General features: G+C 50.3%; 3 protein-coding genes and 1 long non-coding RNA gene across 14 annotated transcripts in view; 2 read left to right on the top strand and 2 right to left on the bottom strand.

Annotated features, from left to right (window-relative positions):
• Window positions 1–7, bottom strand: part of LOC122861708 — an 8,842-nt gene extending 8,835 nt beyond the window's left edge. For both annotated transcript variants that reach the window (XR_006374555.1, XR_006374556.1), the window contains exon 1: window positions 1–7. This exon is cut by the window's left edge and continues 1,220 nt beyond it. This is a non-coding gene — a long non-coding RNA (uncharacterized LOC122861708).
• Window positions 1–22,532, top strand: part of kiaa0586 (KIAA0586 ortholog) — a 57,811-nt gene that overhangs the window by 9,806 nt on the left and 25,473 nt on the right. For 8 of the 10 annotated variants that reach the window (XR_006374554.1, XM_044166504.1, XM_044166503.1 and 5 more), the window contains 7 exons: window positions 180–300; window positions 16,150–16,318; window positions 16,444–16,982; window positions 18,504–18,576; window positions 20,039–20,254; window positions 20,343–20,553; window positions 21,619–21,795. Coding sequence is in view for 9 of the 10 variants with exons in the window: in XM_044166504.1 (XP_044022439.1) it covers window positions 180–300; window positions 16,150–16,318; window positions 16,444–16,982; window positions 18,504–18,576; window positions 20,039–20,254; window positions 20,343–20,553; window positions 21,619–21,795 (1,506 nt within the window). In the remaining variant the exon portion in view is untranslated. The remainder of the gene's footprint in view (window positions 1–179; window positions 301–16,149; window positions 16,319–16,443; window positions 16,983–18,503; window positions 18,577–20,038; window positions 20,255–20,342; window positions 20,554–21,618; window positions 21,796–22,532) is intronic. The other 2 variants (XM_044166502.1, XM_044166507.1) reach the window with 1 other exon arrangement.
• Window positions 1,961–4,904, bottom strand: LOC122861703 (neuroblast differentiation-associated protein AHNAK-like). Its single transcript, XM_044166512.1, has 2 exons — window positions 4,246–4,904; window positions 1,961–3,785 (listed from the first exon to the last, which is right to left on the bottom strand). Exons 1-2 carry the CDS (start codon window positions 4,762–4,764, stop codon window positions 3,156–3,158), a joined length of 1,149 nt encoding a protein of 382 aa, XP_044022447.1. The 5' UTR covers window positions 4,765–4,904; the 3' UTR covers window positions 1,961–3,155.
• irf2bpl (interferon regulatory factor 2 binding protein-like) lies at window positions 5,377–7,902 on the top strand. The gene has a single exon (XM_044166511.1). It carries the CDS (start codon window positions 5,609–5,611, stop codon window positions 7,634–7,636), a length of 2,028 nt encoding a protein of 675 aa, XP_044022446.1. The 5' UTR covers window positions 5,377–5,608; the 3' UTR covers window positions 7,637–7,902.

Below are 22,532 nucleotides of genomic sequence, written 5' to 3'. Positions count from 1 at the left end.
GGTGACCTCTGACCTTTCCTTCAGTGCCCCCATCAGGTCCGACCGCCGCTCCACCTGTACCTGAGATGGTGTACGACGTGTTTGTGGCTGTGGCTGCAGCTCAGTGGAGGAACGGCGTCCACTGCTCTGTAAGGTCTGTGCTGTGTTCTACTGACTGCTTTGTTTTCTCTCTCCATCAGCAAATGTCCTTAGCAACCAGCAGCGAAGCTCCTCGGCAACCAGAGCCGCCGCCGCCACCGTGGAGACGGGCCCAGTTGCTCTGGCAACAGCCCGCCGTGACCGATGGCCAGAGCTAACCAGGTGAAGGGGGGGATCTGTGGGTTTGAGCGTGACACTTTTGTTAAACAGAGACAGAATCTGCTGCTGAAAACAAATCCTGCAGACTGAGTTTAACATCGAGCAGACGCCTGAATTCATCACTGAACACTTCACATCTGTGTGTGTGACAGGTGTGTGTGAGGTGTGTGTCAGGTGTGTGTGACAGGTGTGTGTCAGGTGTGTGTCAGGTGTGTGTGACAGGTGTGTGTCAGGTGTGTAGTCAGGTGTGTGTCAGGTGTGTGTCAGGTGTGTAGTCAGGTGTGTGTCAGGTGTGTGTCAGGTGTGTGTCAGGTGTGTGTCAGGTGTGTGGTCTGGTGTGTAGTCAGGTGTGTATTCAGGTGTGTAGTCAGGTGTGTGTCAGGTGTGTGTCAGGTGTGTATTCAGGTGTGTGGTCTGGTGTGTGTCAGTGTGTGTGTCAGGTGTGTGTGTGTCAGGTGTGTATTCAGGTGTGTGGTCTGGTGTGTGTCAGGTGTGTGTCAAGTGTGTGTCAGGTGTGTGGTCAGGTGTGTGACAGGTGTGTGACAGGTGTGTGTCAGGTGTGTGACAGGTGTGTGTCAGGTGTGTGGTCTGGTGTGTAGTCAGGTGTGTAGTCAGGTGTGTGGTCTGGTGTGTAGTCAGGTGTGTGTCAGGTGTGTAGTCAGGTGTGTAGTCAGGTGTGTAGTCTGGTGTGTAGTCTGGTGTGTAGTCAGGTGTGTCTCAGGTGTGTGTCTGGTGTGTGTCAGGTGTGTAGTCAGGTGTGTCTCAGGTGTGTCTCAGGTGTGTGTCTGGTGTGTGTCAGGTGTGTAGTCTGGTGTGTCTCAGGTGTGTAGTCTGGTGTGTGTCAGGTGTGTAGTCTGGTGTGTGTCAGGTGTGTAGTCAGGTGTGTCTCTGGTGTGTGTCAGGTGTGTAGTCAGGTGTGTCTCAGGTGTGTGTCTGGTGTGTGTCAGGTGTGTAGTCAGGTGTGTCTCAGGTGTGTCTGGTGTGTGTCAGGTGTGTAGTCAGGTGTGTCTCAGGTGTGTGTCTGGTGTGTGTCAGGTGTGTAGTCAGGTGTGTCTCAAGTGTGTGTCAGGTGTGTGACAGGTGTGTGTCTGGTGTGTCTCAGGTGTGTAGTCTGGTGTGTGTCAGGTGTGTAGTCAGGTGTGTCTCTGGTGTGTCTCAGGTGTGTAGTCTGGTGTGTCTCAGGTGTGTAGTCTGGTGTGTGTCAGGTGTGTAGTCAGGTGTGTCTCTGGTGTGTCTCAGGTGTGTAGTCTGGTGTGTGTCAGGTGTGTGACAGGTGTGTCTCTGGTGTGTGTCAGGTGTGTTGGACATGTGGAGATGAAAAGTCTCCAAAGTTACCAGGATTCTCGTCTTCCAGACTTCTGAATCACCACATTTCTTTTATAATCAGGTCAGACTGAAGCATCAGCAGCTGGACTGTGATGAAACGTGCTTCATCGTTCATGCTCCCCTCAGGATGAACTGTAATAACTCTGCTGATCCTCTGATTTTCCATCCAGCGCCACCATCAGGTCGACATGTTAACGTGTCCGACACTTTGGTTTCTGACCAAACACCTGCAGAGCTGATGGCGTTCCCATCAGCCTCAGCTGCACTCTGTGTTTACTGCTAACTAGCTAATGTTAGCATGCTAACACGCTAAGCTATGATGCTGAACATGGTGAACATTACTCCTGCTAAACGTCAGCATGTTAGCATTGTCATGGAGAGAATGTTAGCATGCTGGCGTTAGCATTTAGCTCAAAGCCCCGCTGTGTCCGGTGCAGCCTCACAGAGCTGCTAGCTCGGCTGCAGCCTCTCAGTGTTGTTTCTGAACAAGTCAGATCTAAAACCAGCACACACTACTAACTCCTGCAGCGGAGTCCGTTTGCTTTCTGATAGGATCAATAAACACATCCCAAATCTTCATTTACTGTAGGAGCCAAACAGGAAGCCATATTATTGATGGAGCACTCTAGATAGATTAGTGAAGGGCTTTTCCCCACTTCACATCCTCCTTTAAACAGAATCCAAAAGAAAAGATAACGTGAAGATCAGCCGGGTTTCTGATCTGATCACCGGATAAATACTACAATACCCATGAGCCTCAGCCGCCGTTGCCATGGAGAAGAAGCCAGTCAGAGGCTGAATCAGAGTGACTTCAGTGTGAGGAAAACATGGCTCAGAGCTGCTCAACTGATCCAAAACCTGCAGCAAAATCAGCTTTGTCAGCAGTGTGATCTGTGATTGGCTGTCTGTTGGTGAAATGCACCCTGGGAGTCGTAGTTTGCTTACTGTTTTTATGCCCACAGGCTTCTTGTAGCTTTTTACCAACACAGATCATCTTTGGTTTCAGCAACAGGAAGCACAGCGTTTCCGCTTTATCGCACTGAATAAGTGAAACTAAAGATTCAAAGCTTTATCTTTATTTAAACCCTCCGCGTGTGTGTGTGTGTGTGTGTGTGTGTGAGTGTGTGTGTGTGTGTGTGTGTGTGTGTGAGAGTGTGTGTGTGTGTGTGTGTGTGTGTGTGAGTGTGTGTGTGTGTGTGTGTCGCTTGATTTGCATAATCATTCAGAGAGAGCGAGAGTCAGGGGCGAACGAGGCTGCGGCTCTTCATGTATTCAGCCTCCTCCTCCTCCTCCTCCTCGCAGCACGGTCGCCAGGCGCGTTTCCATGGCAACACACAGTATCCATCAGAGGCACGCCGGAGCTGATCTGTGTGTGTGTGCCGACGTTAAACCCTCGCTGGAGGTTGATAACTTTGCTCCCAGAATGCATCAGGGGGAATCGGTGAATTTGGCAGTTTTGAAGCGATTAGCTGATTATTAAACAGGCTGCAGAGCGATCGACCAATGAGCAGCAGGTCCTCGTTTATCCTCGTTTAGCCGACAGAAACAAAGAGGAGACGCCGGGGGGCTGAAACCTGCCTAGCAACACACACAGATGTTTCTCCTTCACTCTGCAGCAGACAGCTTCTGCACCGAACCTCCACCCTCACAGCACCAACCTCCACCTTCACATCAGGAACCTCCACCCTCACATCAGGAACCTCCACCCTCACAGCACCAACCTCCACCTTCACTTCACCAACCTCCACCTTCACATCAGGAACCTCCACCTTCACAGCACCAACCTCCACCTTCACTTCACCAACCTCCACCTTCACATCAGGAACCTCCACCTTCACAGCACCAACCTCCACCTTCACTTCACCAACCTCCACCTTCACATCAGGAACCTCCACCTTCACAGCACCAACCTTCACTTCACCAACCTCCACCCTCACAGCACCAACCTCCACCTTCACTTCACCAACCTCCACCCTCACATCACCAACCTCCACCTTCACTTCACCAACCTCCACCTTCACATCAGGAACCTCCACCCTCACAGCACCAACCTCCACCCTCACATCAGGAACCTCCACCCTCACATCACCAACCTCCACCCTCACAGCACCAACCTCCACCTTCACAGCACCAACCTCCACCCTCACATCAGGAACCTCCACCTTCACATCACCAACCTCCACCCTCACAGCACCAACCTCCACCTTCACAGCACCAACCTCCACCTTCACTTCACCAACCTCCACCTTCACTTCACCAACCTCCACCCTCACTTCACCAACCTCCACCTTCACTTCACCAACCTCCACCTTCACTTCACCAACCTCCACCTTCATCAGGAACCTCCACCCTCACAGCACCAACCTCCACCATCAGGAACCTCCACATCACCAACCTCCACCCTCACAGCACCAACCTCCACCTTCACATCACCAACCTCCACCCTCACAGCACCAACCTCCACCTTCACTTCACCAACCTCCACCTTCACAGCACCAACCTCCACCTTCACTTCACCAACCTCCACCTTCACATCAGGAACCTCCACCCTCACAGCACCAACCTCCACCTTCACAGCACCAACCTCCACCTTCACTTCACCAACCTCCACCCAACCTCCACCCTCACATCACCAACCTCCACCTTCACAGCACCAACCTCCACCTTCACTTCACCAACCTCCACCTTCACATCAGGAACCTCCACCCTCACATCACCAACCTCCACCCTCACAGCACCAACCTCCACCTTCACTTCACCAACCTCCACCTTCACAGCACCAACCTCCACCCTCACATCACCAACCTCCACCCTCACATCAGGAACCTCCACCTTCACATCACCAACCTCCACCCTCACAGCACCAACCTCCACCTTCACAGCACCAACCTCCACCCTCACATCACCAACCTCCACCCTCACATCACCAACCTCCACCTTCACATCACCAACCTCCACCCTCACAGCACCAACCTCCACCTTCACATCACCAACCTCCACCCTCACAGCACCAACCTCCACCTTCACATCACCAACCTCCACCTTCACAGCACCAACCTCCACCCTCACAGCACCAACCTCCACCTTCACATCACCAACCTCCACCTTCACAGCACCAACCTCCACCTTCAACACCACCATGTTCACAGACTGGTCTGTAGCAGTCCGTCAGTGGCATGATGAGGATGATGATGATGATGAGGATGAGGATGATGATGATGAGGATGAGGATGATGATGATGATGATGATGATGATGATGATGATGATGAGGATGATGATGATGATGATGATGATGATGATGATGATGAGGATGATGATGATGATGATGAGGATGATGATGATGATGATGAGGATGATGATGAGGATGATGATGATGATGATGAGGATGATGATGGTCTGCTGTGGAACGAAGCGTAAAGGCGGGACAGTGACGGTGCGGAGGGCCTGATGTCTGATCTGATGAAGGTTCCTTTATACCGTATTATTATTATTATTATTATCAACCGGTAAACCCACTTTGTACTTGATTTATTTTCGGACCTGTATTATAGTGGATTATATTTCTGTTCCTGTGTGACTGACTGGCAGCAGAGTTTCCTCTCGGGGATCAATAAAGTGATTCTGATGAGTGACGGTTCAGACTGGGGACGCAGATGGGGGGAAGGGGGCAACAAGGGGCATCATGTTATTTCAGTCCAGAGGAGCTGCAGGAGGAGGGGGCGATGACGTCACTGACTCTACCAGGTGGCATTCCTGTGGGGGGGGGGGGCACAATTGAAATTCCTCGGCTTGTCTCGGAGTGAGGCATGCAGGGAAAAAAACGCAGCAGCCCCCCCCCCTCTGCAGCACAACACGGAGCTCCAACAGCAGCGGGAACAATAAGAGGAGCCACTGCAGCTGCGCGCCTCCTCTCCGGGTTTGTTTCTGTGGATCCAGCCGAGCAGCTCCGCGGAGGAGGCAGGGAGGGAGACGGGCAGAGGCAAGATGTCCTCCCCGCAAGTCTCCTCGTCCCGCAGACAGTCATGTTATCTGTGCGACCTGCCCCGCATGCCCTGGGCCATGATCTGGGACTTCACCGAGCCCGTGTGCCGGGGCTGCGTCAACTACGAGGGCGCGGACCGGATCGAGTTCGTCATCGAGACAGCCCGCCACCTGAAGCGGGCTCACGGCTTCCAGGAGGGCCGGTCCCCCGCCGGCGGACCGCCGCCTCCGCCGCAGCCCGCCGTGGCGAAGAGCCAGGCGGTGTTAATGACCGGGAAAGAGCCGGTGGGGCAGCTGAATCACCACCACCACCAGGCGGACGGACCGGGGAAGTCTCAGCAGCCCGGTTTGGACCGGTACTCGCTCGGTGCAGATAGCCGGGCTCGGTTTGACTACAGCGGGCACAGCAGCAGGCTGCCCAACGGACTCGCAGGACCTAACGGGTTCAAACCGGACGACGGACCGCCCGAGCTGAACCGACAGAGCCCGAACGCGAGGAGCAGGAGCCACGGCGGGCTGGTGTCGGCACCGGGACAGATGAATGTACCCCCGAACCTGCTGCCTCAGACCCTGCTGAACGGACCGGCCCCGCACGGCACGGCGGGCAGAGCCAACCCGCAGAGCTCCATGGTCGGTGTCTCGCTGCCCGGCCAGATGGGGCTGTCTGAACCCGGAGGGAAGCGGCCCGCCTCGGTGTCCAGCACGGACAAGGAGCGGGAGCTAAAGGAGAAGCAGCGGAACGTGGAGGCTCTGTCCGAGCTGAGCGAGAGTCTCCGGAACCGGCAGGAGGAGTGGGCGAGCAAGCCGAAGACGGTGAGGGACACGCTGGTCACTCTGTCCGGCTCCACCCCGTTCGACGTCCGCTTCAAGAAAGACCACGGGCTGGTCGGCAGGGTGTTCGCCTTCGACGCCGTGTCCAAACCCGGGATGGAGTACGAGCTGAAGATTTTCATCGAGTACCCGAGCGGCTCCGGGAACGTGTTCTCCAGCGCGTCGGGGGTGGCCAAGCAGATGTACCAGGACTGCATGAAGGACTTCGGCAGAGGTCTGTCCTCCGGGTTTAAATATCTGGAGTACGAGAAGAAACACGGCTCCGGGGACTGGCGTCTGCTGGGGGATTTATTACCGGAGTCCCTGCGCTTTTTTAAGGAGGGTGTGGGGGGGGACATGCTGCCGCAGCCCTACATCGACGGCAGCTTCCCGCTGCTGCCCACCTCCCTGGTGCTTCCCGGCCGAGCCCTGGCTTCAGGCAGCGGCAGCAGCGGCTCCAGGGCCGGCGTGAGGAAGAGGAAAGCCTCCCCGGAGCCGGACTCAGCGGAGGGCGGCCTGAAGCTGACGGAGGAGCAGCAGAGGCAGCAGTGGATCAACAGCCAGACCGAAGCCCTCAAACTCTCCATGGCAGCGAGCTCTTTCGCCGGGCCGCCGCCTCCGCTCGGCCCGGGACACCCCGGCCTCCCCTCCGGCCGCGCCACACCCCCGGAGTCCGCCGCTCCTCCGCGGAGCGGGCAGTCCCCGATGGCCGCGCTCATGTCAGTCGCGGACACGCTCGGGAACGAGCACTCCCCCAACAAGGACAGAGACTCGGTTCACTCCACCACCTCCTCCTCCAGACACAACAGCAGCAGCCCGGTGTCCCCCGCCTCTGTGTCCGGTCAGAGGCGCCTCTCGTCCCGCAACGGAGACCTCGGACTGTCCGCCACGGCGCAGTCAGCGGGTGGCATGGACCAGGTGCACGCGCAGAACGTGCCCGACTCCCCCATGGCCAACAGCGGGCCGCTGTGCTGCACGATCTGCCACGAACGGTTAGAGGACACGCATTTCGTGCAGTGTCCCTCCGTCCCCAGCCACAAGTTCTGCTTCCCCTGCTCCAGAGAGAGCATCAAGGCCCAGGGGGCGTCCGGGGAGGTGTACTGCCCCAGCGGGGAGAAGTGCCCGCTGGTCGGCTCCAACGTGCCCTGGGCCTTCATGCAGGGGGAGATAGCCACCATCCTGGCCGGAGATGTGAAGGTAAAGAAGGAGAGAGACCCCTGAGGAGGAGGAGGAGGAGGAAGACGCTGCTGAGCCTCAACACTTCAGATTACTGAGTTTTCTTCAGAAATGTCTTGAATGAAAAATGTCTTGATGCTGATGAGTGATTATTGATCAGGTGGGATGTTGAATAGGTGAAACAGCAGAGGACAGAATCAGGACTGCAGATTATTCTTTAGAAACGCCGTTAACTTTTAATTTTAAGGAGAAATACGGACGAGGTAAGGAACGTAAAAGTGTAAAATACCAATATTTCAGTATAATATCGTGACATCAGGCCACATGTGGGTTTTATTACAATAATTTGGTGTAGTTCAAGTCTTTCCTGGCTGTAGGTCGTCCCCGACACTTTATTTGACTTCACTTTTAGAATATTTGGTAAATCTTGAGATTTGGTTTTGCAGCCTGCTCAGTCTGCTGTGATTCTGACGATCGAACAGCTTCACCCTGCCTGAGCGGGACAGTCGCAGCCTGTTTTTACCGGGGGGGGGGGGGGTCTGAGTCTGAGACAGGCGCCAGAATCTCCAGCTGATAGAGAGAGACCGGATCAGATGTTTCGCAGCAAACAGAAAACGTTTCTTAAAATGAAAACCTGATTTTCTTGAACGTGATGAAGGTGAATCTGTCGTCCAGCCTGTTCAGGACTCTAGAAGAGGGGTGATGTTTGTTTCTGAGGAACGTTTAGTCCATGAAGTGTCTGAAACAGTGACCCATCGGCCCGCTGCCTGCTCTCTGAGCGTCCGAGTGTTAAAGATGAAGAGTTCGGTGAGGAAGAGCCTTTGTGTCTCTGCTGCAAGTTAATGAATGAGTGAGTGAAGAGGTCAGTGGATTGAAATAGTGAGTCCCGTCCCTGTTATGAATCCAGATAAGACCGGAGCAGCAGGACTGTCGGTCCGCCGAGGACGCCGGCCTAAAGAACTGCCAACCGGTCTTTCTGGGACTTTCCTCACTAATTAGACCGGGTGGCTTTTCAAGACCGACTCTGGTGGTTTTTAGGCTTAAAATTCTTTAAATTGACCAATTTTAGGCCAAAATGAAAAATTAGATTAAAACTGAACAAAGAGATTCAGTATTTCCTCCACCTGACCCCCCTCCACCCAGCCCTGACCCCCCTCCACCCGGCCCTGACCCCCCTCCACCCAGCCCTGACCCCCCTCCTCCGGTCCTGACCCCCTCCACCTGGTCCTGACCCCCTCCACCCAGCCCTGACCCCCCTCCTCTGGTCCTGACCCTCAGTCCTGACCCTCCTCCACCCAGCCCTGACCCCCTCCTCCAGTCCTGACCCCCTCCACCCGGCCCTGACCCCCTCCACCCAGCCCCTGACCCCCCTCCTCCGGTCCTGACCCCCTCCACCTGGTCCTGACCCCCTCCACCCGGCCCTGACCCCCTCCTCTGGTCCTGACCCTCAGTCCTGACCCTCCTCCACCCAGCCCTGACCCCCTCCTCCAGTCCTGACCCTCCTCCACCCAGCCCTGACCCCCTCCACCCAGTCCTGACCCCCTCCTCCAGTCCTGACCCCCTCCACCCAGTCCTGACCCCCTCCACCCTTCACTGCTGTAGTTCATCAGACGTCTGAAGGGATTTTGGAAACAGCTGACAGGAAGTGGAGCAGCTGTGATTTTGTCGCTTTGGCTTCAGTCGGGCATTTTTCACTCTTTCCTGACATTTTATTGACTAATCGATTAATTGGGAGACGATCGGCAGATGAATCGGTAATCGTCGTTAGTTGCGGCCGAGCCTCAGAAACACAAACGGCTTCAGTTAAAGAGGTGAAGCGAGCAGCGGACTGATTTAGTTCCGGATGAAAGCAGATATCGATTCGCTCCGATCGATCGATCGTCGCGTGTTTGCCGCCAGGTGGATGAAACGCAGTGAAGTTATTCTCTGCGGCAGACTGGCGGTTTAACGAAGAGCCGGACCCGTCCCGGGACGGAGACGCTGAGAGAAACGTATAAATATTCTACATGTGGATGTTAAGAGGAGGTGGAGTGTTTGTGTCGTGGTGGAGGTGACGGAGGTGTGAACAGTGATGGTGTGATGTGTTGTTCAGAGAGCGAGACAGCTCTCAGTCACAGTGACGGACTTCATCGTGTGTCTGTAAAAACAAAACCTTTTTATTTCGTAGAGAAGTTTTCAAACTATTTATTTCACTTTTTAATTTCATTTATTCGGTCTGTAATATATTTTTGTGAATTTGTTTAGTTTTTTTTATTTTCTTACTGCAATAAAGCTTTTCTCGTCAGCCTTCCTCCGTTTTCCTTTTTTACCTGTAAGGTTGGATTCAGCGGCCAGCAGCACTGTTTTGTATTTCTGCTCCTGCAGCGACACATGAACATGATGAACACATTGATCTTGTAACGTGCCTTGGAGCTGAGTCCGTTGTAATAAATTCCATTGGTATGAACTTTTCAGTGGCATGACTTTTCTTTCCTTCTGTCTGAATAGATGCGGCTGAACTGAGTTTTGGGTAAAAGGTGTGTAAAGTGTGACGAAACATCAGAGCAACGCGTCACGCGAGATGTGGCCGCTCTTTCCTTCTCTTCCTGTTTCATCTTCGGTCGTATTTCCTGTTCCTGTTTACCTGTTTGTCTCGATGAACCCGGTGACGTTTATTTCCACAGCATCAGTAAACAGCAGAGCGGCGGTGGACCAAGTACTCAGATCTTGTAGTAAAAGTAGTAATATGCGAGTAGAAATACTCAGATTCAAGTCCTGCTTATTTTTACTTCAGTAAAAGTACCAAAAGCTAAAGCGCTCATCAATCATTCATGTGTTCATCACTTTAGTGTTGCAGCTGGTGAAGGTCCAGCTGATTTTAATGACTTTATATCCTGCTGGGTAACTTGTGACCCCCCCCTCCCCCGATCAATAAAGTTTTATCTTAATCTATAATTTATAGATTGTTATTAGTCTGAATCTGCAAAATTATCAGATAAATATAGTGCATTCAAATTTACAGTATTTCCCTCTGTGACGTAGAAGAACAGAAAATGGAAATACTCAAAGTAAAGTACCTCGAAACTGTACTTACAGTAAATGTACTTAGTTACTTTCCGCCTGTGCAACAGAGTCCCGTCATACTCACCGCTACTTCCTGTGGTTAACAACAATACCACGCCGCTGACCGTTCAGCTGCTGTCGGTGAAACAAAGGGAATAAATAATCGCTCTTCCTGGTGGGCTTTTAATGTGAAACATCTGCAGGAAGTGCTGAGTGTCAGTGATGGTTAGCTGCTCTAAAAACAGCAAAGCACAAGAGACTGGAATTAGTGAATGAAGGCGTCAGTGTGCTTCATCAGAGCAGTTGGGTCGTAGCAGCGCGGCGCCTTCAGCGTTTTCATGGCGGGGCGTGACCACAGTGACAAGCAGCAGCATTACTAGCTTCTGCTTATATCTGCAGTACTAGCAGAGCTAGCACTCAGTAATGTTGTACTACAGCAGTGAGACCGGAGGACGGCATGAGGTCCGTGACAGACGTGTTGTCGTCCTCCGGGGGGCGCTGGTGTGTCAGTGCTGGTTACCACGGAGACCACAGCTGCTGGCAGGACGGGCAGAGTTTGAGAATAATATGTTAATGTTAAAACCAGCGGACGTGAAGTGAGTGAGTGTGTATTAACACTGTGTACTGCTGACTGTAGTGCTACACCTGACTGTAGTGGTTCACCTGACTGTAGTGGTTCACCTGACTGTAGTGCTACACCTGACTGTAGTGGTGCACCTGACTGTAGTGCTACACCTGACTGTAGTGGTGCACCTGACTGTAGTGCTACACCTGACTGTAGTGGTGCACCTGACTGTAGTGCTACACCTGACTGTAGTGGTGCACCTGACTGTAGTGCTACACTTGACTGTAGTGGTTCACCTGACTGTAGTGGTTCACCTGACTGTAGTGCTGCACCTGACTGTAGTGGTGCACCTGACTGTAGTGGTTCACCTGACTGTAGTGCTACACCTGACTGTAGTGGTGCACCTGACTGTAGTGCTACACCTGACTGTAGTGGTGCACCTGACTGTAGTGGTGCACCTGACTGTAGTGCTACACTTGACTGTAGTGGTTCACCTGACTGTAGTGGTTCACCTGACTGTAGTGCTGCACCTGACTGTAGTGGTGCACCTGACTGTAGTGGTTCACCTGACTGTAGTGCTACACCTGACTGTAGTGGTGCACCTGACTGTAGTAGTACACCTGACTGTAGTGGTGCACCTGACTGTACAGCCATTTCATAAAGAAGCAGCAGTATTTACATTAGTAGCAGTAGCAGCAGCAGTAACTCTATCATTGCAGTTGTAGTATTTGCAGTAATGGTACAGTAATCAGTAGGAATATTATTGGTGTTAGCCGCATGTGAATATTTTACTGCCACACAAAGACTTCAGCAGTTGATGTTAAAGAAAAACAAACCCGACTTGTGTTTTCTGAGTGAACATGTTGGGAACAAAAGTGTTTCATTATCAATAACTTGTGATGTACGCAGTACGTGAAACCTGTAGCAGTGCCAGTATCAGTAGTACCTGTTTACAACAGCAGCAAGCAGTATTCTGGTATTAGTTTCAGTGTTAGCAGCAGTAGTATCGGTAGCAGTCATATAGAAAATAATGTGAGTGATATAGCAATAGCAGTATTAGCAGCAATAGCAGTAATAGCAGTATTAGCTGTATTAGCAGTAATAGCAGTGTTAGCATTAATAGCTGTAATAGCAGTAATAGCTGTATTAACAGTGTTAGCAGTAATAGCAGTGTTAGCAGTAATAGCAGTAATAGCTGTATTTACAGTGTTAGCAGTAATAGCAGTATTAGCTGTAATAGCAGTGTTAGCAGTAATAGCAATAATAGCAGTGTTAGCAGTAATAGCAGCATTAGCAGTGTTAGCAGTAATAGCAGCATTAGCAGTGTTAGCACTATTAGCAGTAATAGCAGTGTTAGCAGTAATAGCAGCATTAGCAGTGTTAGCAGTAATAGCAGCATTAGCAGTGTTAGCACTATTAGCAGTAATAGCAGTGTTAGCAGTAATAGCAGTATTAGCACTATTAGCAGTAATAGCAGTATTAGCACTATTAGCAGTATTAGCAGTAATAGCAGTATAGGTAATAGTACCAACTCTGCGAGTCTCTCAGCAGTTTGTTTTTCTTGCTGCATTGCAGATTTTTTTCTTTGAGCAACAACACACCTGGAGAGAGTGTGTGTGTGTGTGTGTGTGTGTGTGTGTGTGTGTGTGTGTGTGCGCGTGTGAGGACTCCTTAGAAACCACCCTGGAGTCCCCACAGTGTGTGTGTGTACGTTAGCATGCACGCATAGAGCTGCTGCACTGAGCCAAGGGCACCTTAACCCTCACTGTCAACACACACACACACACTCACACACACACACTCTCACACACTCACAGACACACACACACACACACACATATTTTCTTTTTATTAATCATTAGCAACAGTCTGACTCGTGTGTTGTACGTATTTACTAAAATACATAAATGGATCGAATGAAAACAGACTTTTACTCTGCAGCTGCTGAATATTTGTCAGATGAAAACAGCTGATCTGCTGAACACTCGATCCCACAATGTACACGAGTAAACAAGCCTGTCTGTCTGTCTGTCTGCCTGCCTGCCTGCCTGTCTGTCTGTCTGTCTGTCTGCCTGCCTGTCTGCCTGTCTGCCTGTCTGGATGCTGCTGTTGCCGTGGTTACCAGCCTCGTCTTTTATTCAGCAGTGTGCCGAGGAAACAAAGAGGCAGAGACGGTGACAGATGAAACATGATGTTCAGTAATACGTCATTAATATGCCAATAAAGCTTATTTGAATTTGAGCGAGCTGAGTGGAGGCTGTTGACCCTGCAGGTGACAGGTGATGAGGTCAGAGGTCAGCGTCTCACAGCGTCGACTCCATTTATAGACGATGATGTCAGTGCTATCTCCCCCCTCCCCCATGTTTCTGTCTTTCTGACAGACAAACGAGCGGTCGGAAAGGTGTTGCCTCCCCCCTCCTGACACGTCGTCCCTGTCTCACGCTTCTTTGTCTCCGTCTGATTGGTCGAGTTGACGTCGAACCAACAAAACCTGATCACAGATCTCAGCTGAACCTTTGTAGTTATTTATAACTGAAGCTGAGCTCAAATTAATTCCACGTGTCGGTCCAGGCGTCGGTCCACGTGTCGGTCCAGGCGTCGGTCCAGGCGTCGGTCCAGGCGTCGGTCCAGGCGTCGGTCCACGTGTCGGTCCACGTGTCGGTCCAGGCGTCGGTCCAGGCGTCGGTCCAGGCGTCGGTCCACGTGTCGGTCCACGTGTCGGTCCAGGCGTCGGTCCAGGTGTCAGCCCACGCGGCTCTGTTATGTGGGTTCACCTTTACATCAGATGGGTCCACCTTTACCAGCTCTAGCTCGTATAGACCCACATTTCGCCCACATGGGTCTATATTCAGCCCTTTAGATCCATCTTTAGCCCAAATGGACCCCAAGTGGGTCTCGATTTAGAACATTTGGACCCACGTTTAGTCCATTTTTGGTCCAAGTGGGTCCACTTGGTCCCATATTTAGCCCTAATGGACCCACATTTATCCCATATGATCATTCATCTTGTAAATCCTCCATTTTACCTGAGAGAGACAGAGAGGATGATGGGAAACCACAAGGACAAAATGAAAGAAAAGGTTGACACACACACACACACACACACACTGCATTAATATTCATCTCCCTCCGTTACTACAAACCTCATGAATTATTGGTGGCACGTAAAGGTCTACAGAGAGGAGAAGCCTGTTTCACCTCCTCCTCCCTCTCTCCTCCATCAGCATCTTCGCTCGCTGTCACCATGGGAAACCACTGAGCCGTTGCCTAGCAACAGCAGCAGTGTGTGAACGACAGAGCAGGAGGTTATAGTGGCGGCCATTTTGTCCCCACCCATCCCCCCCACACACCGGCGTCCTCTGATTGACTCCAGAGGCAGCAGACCGTAGCGACGCTCAGGAAACGGCAGACGGCCGTCGCTGGCGGCGTTTTCCTGCTGTTTCCTGTCGTGTCTCCAGTTCTGCATGTGGCTGTTTCTCTTCTCTGTGTTCGCATAGCTGATCTTCTTATGTTGCTTTTTAAAATGTTGTGATTTTGAACAGCTGCTGTCTCGGCCAGGTCTGCCTTGTAAAAGAGATGTTTGATCTCAGTGGGACTTCCTGGTAAAATAAACGGCAAATTAATAAAAAATAAAAATCAACAAAAATCAACAACAGGCTTCATCTCTCTATATATAATATATAAATATAAATCTTCTCTCTGATCGGCCTTTTTAAGAGCTTCTGAGGACGAGTGTGGTGCAAAGTCTGCAGTCAGACGAGGTCGTACAGGTGACGTGGCTCCGCTGGTTTCTGGTTTCTGGTCGTACAGGTGACATGGCTCCGCTGGTTTCTGGTCGTACAGGTGACATGGGTCCGCTGGTTTCTGGTCGTACAGGTGACGTGGCTCCGCAGGTTTCTGGTCGTACAGGTGACGTGGCTCCGCTGGTTTCTGGCTGTACAGGTGACATGGGTCCGCTGGTTTCTGGTCGTACAGGTGACGTGGCTCCGCAGGTTTCTGGTTGTACAGGTGACGTGGCTCCGCTGCCTCACCTGTGTCTCAGGTGTGTTGTGGTTGCACAGTAACAGCTGCATTTAAGTCTGATGTTTGTTGGTCGCTTCTCAGATGCTTCGTGTCCTGATGATCTGATCAGCTCGGCTTGGCTCGCTAGTGTCCTCCTCTGTTTTATTGATTAGCTTAGTTTACTGATCGGGTCAACAGGTCGAGCTGACAGTGAATGTTAAGAGCGCCCTCCGCTGGACCAGAAACCAAACTACCTCAAACACAGTTCTGTGATTAAAGATCGTAAAGTTTGAATTCAAACAGCTCCTTTGAATAAAAAGCGACAGCCCTAATACAAACAGTGTTGCTGAAACTTTTGGTCCATAACTTTAATAATTGAACAGCAGAGTTAATCAACATGTTTGATAATCGATAGTCGTTCTAATAACAGTTTCTTCAGTGTGTAAGATTTGTTCTGTATCACAGTAAAGTGAATCCCCGTTGGTCGGACAAAACAACTCATTTGAAGACGTCGCCAACAATTATTAAAATAGTTGTCGACTGATTTTTTGTCAGCGGGCTGGTGGTTCCCACGGTGGCGCCTTGAGGCCGGGCCGAGGGGGCTGCAGGTTCATTTCAACCTGCTTACTGTAGGTCATTTACTTTGACTAAATTTCAAAATCACATATTTAGACATTTCAAAATGAAATAAATATCGAAATCACCGCATCAAACACCCTGTTAAAGGTGACGTCGTGCAGCAGGTAAGACTGGAGACACGACAGCTCATGTGCCATGAAAGAGAAATCACTATAAAGGGGTCACTTCGTTTAAAACGAGCCCCGGCGGCGGACAACCCCCCCTCTCCTGTTAGCCCGAGAGTTCCCTCTGTTCCTCAGCTCGTTCGGGACTCCGGATATCGACTCTTAACTCTGCTGCTCTCCGTTTGTCTTCTTCTTCTTTGATTCAGAGATGACCGGTACAGCCGAGGTGCTCCCAGCGTTTCCACAGCAACCCAGCCAGCTGCAGGAAGTCACCTGCAGTCTTCTGCCAATCACAGTCAGGCGGCGGCAAGGAGAGCCAATGAGATGCTGACGGAGATGGGACGTTTGAAGAGTGAGATGAAGACGCTGCTGACGGTGAGTTAGCAGAGAATAAAACTAGAGTACAGTCGAGTTCAGTATCATTGATGTCGAAACACCAGGGAGCTTCCTGCTGTTTGTTTGTTGATTTAAAGTCTGAATAACTTTCTGTCGTCCAACAGCCGGAAAACTCTCTCAAAACCACCAGACCTGGACCAGACCACCACCAGTCCCAACAAAACCTGATTCAGTCCCAACAATCCCACTACCAACAAAACCACTCCCAATCCTTCCAATCCAAGTCCCAACAAAACCAGTCTCAATCCCAACAAATCCAGTCCCAACCAAGCCACTTCCAGTCCAAGTCCCAACAATCCCAGTCCCAACAAACTGAGCCCCAACAATCCCAGTTGCAACAATCCAAATCCCAACAAAACCAGTCTCAATCAAAACTAGTCCAGTCCCAACAAATCCCGTCCCAGTCCCATCAAAGCCCTTTCCAACAAATCCAGTCCCAACAAAATCAGACCCATCAAACCCAGTCCCAGTCCGTACTGGTCCAGAGGAGGCCTGTGGTTCCGTCCATGTTGGAGGAGGCGGGTCAGGTTCTCCGTCAGGTTCAGAGACAGAAGAAGGTTCTGGAGGAGAACCTGGAGTCTCTGCTGAGAGCCAGAACAGGAGAGGTCCTGCACTGCCAGCTGGAGGCACTGGCTGCTAACAGGTAGCTAATGCTAACTTGCTGTCTGCTGACTGATGGCTAACGCTAACACATACCTTATGTTAACTTTATGTCTGCTAACAGGGAAGCGTAGGTAATGCTTATAGGTATTAAAAGCTAATAATTACTAATAGGTAACTAAAAGCTGTTTTATGGTAGCTTATATAAACAGGCTGCTAACATTATGGTTAAACCAAAAACTTTTAGCAAACATTAACTAAATGTCAGCTAATGTGCTAAGAAACTAAAAGAGCTAACACTGACTTTATCTTGGCTACAATAGCTTATACTAGCAGGTTGCTAACATGGCTATGCTAACAGGTAGCTAGCACTGGAGGTGAAGAAGAGATTTGAAATTTGTAAAACATAAATACAGTTTATCTGTATTTATATTCTGACTGTAAATGTAAACAGCTGGCAGTGTGATCATTGAAACTGATCAGCAGGAAGTGATCGGCGTTCTGCAGTTGATCAGAAGAATCGTGTTTTTCACGTCAGTAGAGAACTGTTGGTGCAGAGCTGCAGTCAAACGCATTAAAGTCAGAGTGTGTGTGTGTGTGTGTGTGTGTGTGTGTGTTCATGGTGTTGATTGACAGGCAGCCTCAGAGCGCCCTGCGGGCGGTGACGAGGTCATCACTTTGATTGACAGCTGTCTCACTGAAGGGACACTGTCTTTGTCTCCGCTGCCTTCAGCGATGATTCGTTCCTGTCAGATTCGTGTCACTGCTGTTTTTATTCCCCACACGTCACAAAATCCATCGGGGAGGAAGTCGGGTCTTCATATCGGCTGAAAACATTTTTCACCTTAGACTCAAAATCGTTTGGAAAATGCCAAAAAGCCTCCGGTCAACGGCTAAAACAGGGCTGTGTTCGTCAGTTATTAAGACGTAGGAGATACAAGGTTTTCATCTGACAGCTATGTGCAGATCTTACATTATACATTTCATTTTACATCATTCCTTTGATTGATCAGTGCTAATTATCATCGTTAGGTAACAGCATCAAGCTGTATAACTTGTATCAACACACTCGCATCAGACGTTCATCTGGAACTATATTCATCCAAAAGGTTTTATTTATATTTTTAGGTTTGTCCGATTGCACAGGGACGTGGATAATTCCTGGACAGCTTGTGATTTAGAGTATTTTCCGCTAATGTGACAGTAAATGTTTGGCTTACAGGCGTAAAGAACCGAGCGTCCTGCACCGAACAGCGCTGTTACATGTGATAAACTAAATATATTGAGTTATTAAAGAAATGCATGAATACGAAAACAAAATAGTGAAGGTGCAAAGCATTATTATTTTATATATATATATAAATATATATAAATATAAACACACGCTCTGTCCTGTGTCAGCTCATGATGCTTCCTCAGGGTTTGTAGAAACAGCAGATTTCCAGAAGAAGAGCTGACTTGCTGTTTTTATATCTCATGATAAAATACCAACATCAAACACCACAGAAGAAGACAGAGTGACCGTCTGCTGCTCTGATCAGTCTGTGTCCTCTGTCCTCTGCAGAGACTGGGCCGAGGAGGTTCGGATCAAGAAGACCGTGGACGCCTGGATCAGCACTTTGACCAAAGACATCCGGGTGAGCTCTCAGCAGGGTTGTCCTGGAACACCTGGAATTCCAGGATAAAACTTGATCTGCGTGGAACAGGCCTAGAAAATGAGTGTAAAAACTGTAGCCTGTAGTTTCGAGTCCTCCGCTGACTTATCATCGCGCCGCTGTAACACTGTCGGACTCGCGACGGACAGATCGAAGCAGAAATGTCTTTTTCTACTCCGCACGTCCTTCTTCCTGAGTGAGAAGAGCTCAGAGAGAAACACATCTGTCCCGTTTCAGCACTTTAATCTGATGGTGATGAAACCGCTCGCTCTCATGTCTGAATAAACACCCGACTCACTTTCACGTACAAGTGACGAGAGGCGCGGCGCCGGTGCGGTCGGCCTGCGCCGACTGTTACTGACCGTCTGTGAACTGTCTGTCGTCTCTGATGGCCGAGGGTCTACGGTGTTTTCTGCAGCTGTCAGACGTTAATTATTTGAATTCTGGGTAAAATGATCATTATTATTCATTATTAACATTAATATTACCTGTAGGAGACAGAACATGGGTGCACTGTGTGTGGGTTGGTCTGGTGCTGAGGGGGCGGAGCTCACGGGAGCAGGTGCACGTATGTCTGTAAAGGTGCGCACTTACCTGAGGCCGGGTTGTTGAGAGTCAGGGACGGGTAGCAGTCATTTTTGTTGACCGCCTGATTTTCCTGTTTTATGCATCTGGTTGTCATGTCCGTCCTCTGTCTGCCGCGCTGTGATGGCTCGTGTGCAATAAACCTACAAAACGCATGTTGGACCTCAGAACATTTGTAAAGTACAGACAATTAAGCGCGTCACAAATGTTCGAACCCAGGACTCACCTCTGACCCTCACCGCGGCGGCAAGGTTGGTTAAGGAAGCCGCTATATTACCATTACATTATTATTATTATTATTATTATTATTATTATTACCCAGGAGTCAGTTTGAAGTTCTTCTCAGATCAGAGTTTCTGAACTGTTTCTCCTGTGCAGTCTGACCAACAGTCTCTGCTCTCAGTTTCATTCACGTCGGCTGAAACGAACGAGCAGCCGAACGCTTTACAGCACGTGAGCTAACAGGAAGTAAACAACTCAATGTGTCGGTGTTATTAAACAGGAAGCAGGATCCGCTCTGTGATGACGTTAAATGATGAAACTGGCGTATCGGTGGATTCGCTGTGAGAGGAGGAGGCGAGCTTCGTCAGTGCTGCAGCTGAGAGAGCAAACCCTCCTCTTCCTCACCAGCTGCTAAATATAAGTATCATAACGAAGCAGCGATGTTTCAGACTCCACGTCTGAGAAGAACTTCAGAAAACTGATCCAACTGTGCGACGCGTTCGTGCAGGATCGCTGGCTGATGAGTTTTCAGAGGCTTTCATGTCTCCATGGAAACGGCGTCCAAACACCAGACTGTTAGCTCAGATTACTCCGCTTTATGTCGTCGTGTCCGTCTCAGTTCTCCTCCTGTCCTCAGGCCGAGATGTCCTCAGAGGACGCTGTCCGCTGCAGAGCTGCAGACGCTGCGACCAGACACTCAGCCAGCAGAGACGCCGCAGTGACATCACAGCAGAGGGCCGCTGGGAGCTCCGCCCACACGGGCAGGGGGAGGCCAGTGAGCGCGCTCAGAGGAACAGGAAGTAAGACTGTGGCGGGAAGAGGAAACAGAAGACAGACAGCTGGACACAGACAGGTCAGACTGGGCTCTGATCGATCGATGTGATTGATTTGATCGGTAATGTACAGGTGAGGACTCTGTCATTGATCGTTTCTATGTCCAGCAGCAGGGGGCGGAGCCTGACAGAGTCCCAGGTAGACTGACAGACAGCGAGCGGGTGGTGGACGGAGAGTCGTACCTGACTCGTCTGTACGGCAGAGCTCCGTATGAAGGTCTGAGACGAACCCTGAAGAAGAGTCCGTACCTTCGCTTCAGCTCACCTGGCTCACCGCTCAGCAGGAAGTCCCGCCCCCGGCTTGTGGAGAGCGTCAGAGGTCAGAAGAATGGTTTTTGTTTCAAGTTTCAAATTTGATTGAGTTTAAACGATAAACGACACACAGAACAGTGTACATAGATACACGAAACAACAACCACGTAAGTGTGAATGCTGGACAGTTTATTCGCCTCAAACAGCCAGAGTACCACCTGTACGTTAGCTGTAAGCTAGCTAGCAACATAAACACCGACTGTGTGTTTGTGTCCAGCCTCTCTCCTGTTTCCTCTCTGCCACGCGGTGCATCGTCGGCATCGCTGTTATAGCGTAGCTAGATCATTTAAAAACTAGAGGAAACATTAGCTAGCGTGCAGCAGAGAGCGGGGATCACATGGTCAACATCATTTTCATTAGAAAAAATTTCAAAAGGAGGGACAACCTGGAGACAACCAGTCAGCTGGTTCACACAAAAGAACGTCAAACAAAATGGAGGACAAGCTGATCGTCAACGGCTTCACACTTCTCTACGATAAACTTGACCGAGCTCCCAGGACCTGCAAGGAGAGGGTCACGTGACCAGTGGGGAAAACCAAAGGCGTCAGCAGGCTAGCTTTTGGTAGCCTTGTTAGCTCGGTGACTTGTATCGTTCTTGTATTTCTTCTGAAATGAGCTCATTGTAACAAGTTTGCAAATAAAAACTCCCGGACAAACAGACGGTCAGTGTGGTCAGCTGTCGCAGCCTGAGCCAATCGTAGCCAGCCGGCAGTAAACCTGTTAGCAGTTAACTCGCTAAGGATAGTGCTAGCGTGGCGGGTCGTAGCGGTCCGTCGAGAGTCCGTCTCCCAGGACTTTAAGAAGAAAAACAACGTGTGGAAACGCAGCAATCAGGAAGTGAAGTACTTTGTTGCGCCAGTAAAGTGGCCAATCAGAGCTGAGTCTGTAAATTATGAGCTCACCTGTAACACACCTGCAAGCTTCAGACTCCAGAGACTGTGTTTCTTTGTGTGAACAGAGGGCTAAACTTCCTGTCCTCGCTGCGTCCTGTTGGTTTGGGTGGTTCAGATGTGTAACGGCAACATCACGGGTTTGATTCCAGCTGGGAACTCTCTCTGTCTGTCTCCATCAGGTGTGAAGGTGAAGTCCTGTAAGACTCAGACGTGTTTGGCTCCTCCCCTCGGTCCGTCACCTGGACCACCTCAGCATCATTACATCATCGGCTCCTCCCACCCGACCTCTGGTGACCCAGCTGACCTCACAGTGACCCCTGCAGACAATTACTCCGTTCCCATGGCGATCCCGCTGGGTCAGTAAACTAATTAACATCTATTATTATTATTCATTTTTATTTTGTGTATTTTATTTTGAATGAACAAATAAAACAAAACAAAGGAATCGACAGAACAATAAGAGGTAATGGTTAGAACATTAAGGACTCCATTACCCAGAAATCCCTGTGTGGCGACGGACATTTATCAAATAAAAGTCTTTTTTAGCCTTTTATAAGTCTTCTTAGACTTTTATTTAGAAATATTAAAGGTGCTATTGATAACATTGATAACAGAAAGGACGGCTGTACGATCTGATGTCAGTATTTTCAGATTTTTACATTAGCGTGAGTACCGCAGCTGTTGAGCTCAACGCAGCTGGCTACATGGCGAGCTAGCCACAAGTCCCTCAGCGAAGTGTCTCCTAACAGGGCTAACGTCAGACTGCTATATGAGACGATCCTCAACGACAGTCAGGCCTAAACAGTATAACTTTAATTTACCTTCGACATGATACACCGGTCATATATTGGGATCCCACGTCCGCTCCGTCCTTAAAGAAGAGCGACCGTCTTTTCATAAGCGGACCAGTCCGCCACCGGCCCGGAAGGACCAGTGACTGGTCAGTCAACTTGCCCTGCGTAAACTTGTACTGGCCCCGGGCCGTCGGTTCTGTCGGACCCTGGCCTGCTTCTACATCTCCTCTGATACGCATCTTCGTTATAACGGTACGTTGTTTGAGGGAACTACTGTATAACGTTAGCTAACTGGACGC

This window comes from Siniperca chuatsi, linkage group LG15 (assembly GCF_020085105.1).
Source record: "Siniperca chuatsi isolate FFG_IHB_CAS linkage group LG15, ASM2008510v1, whole genome shotgun sequence".
In the NCBI taxonomy this organism is placed as follows: Eukaryota; Metazoa; Chordata; class Actinopteri; order Centrarchiformes; family Sinipercidae; genus Siniperca; species Siniperca chuatsi.
The sequence above is the reverse complement of the archived record's forward strand: the minus strand, read 5'-3'. Positions and strand labels throughout refer to the sequence as shown.

Coding starts and splice junctions, on each gene's coding strand:
- LOC122861703 (XM_044166512.1), bottom strand. CDS start 4,764: ATGGTGGTGTTGAAGGTGGAGGTTGGTGCTGTGAAGGTGGAGGTTGGT. Junction 3,786..4,245: donor TGGAGGTTGGTGATGTGAGG/GTGGAGGTTGGG, acceptor GGTGATGTGAAG/GTGGAGGTTCCTGATGTGAG.
- irf2bpl (XM_044166511.1), top strand. CDS start 5,609: ATGTCCTCCCCGCAAGTCTCCTCGTCCCGCAGACAGTCATGTTATCTG.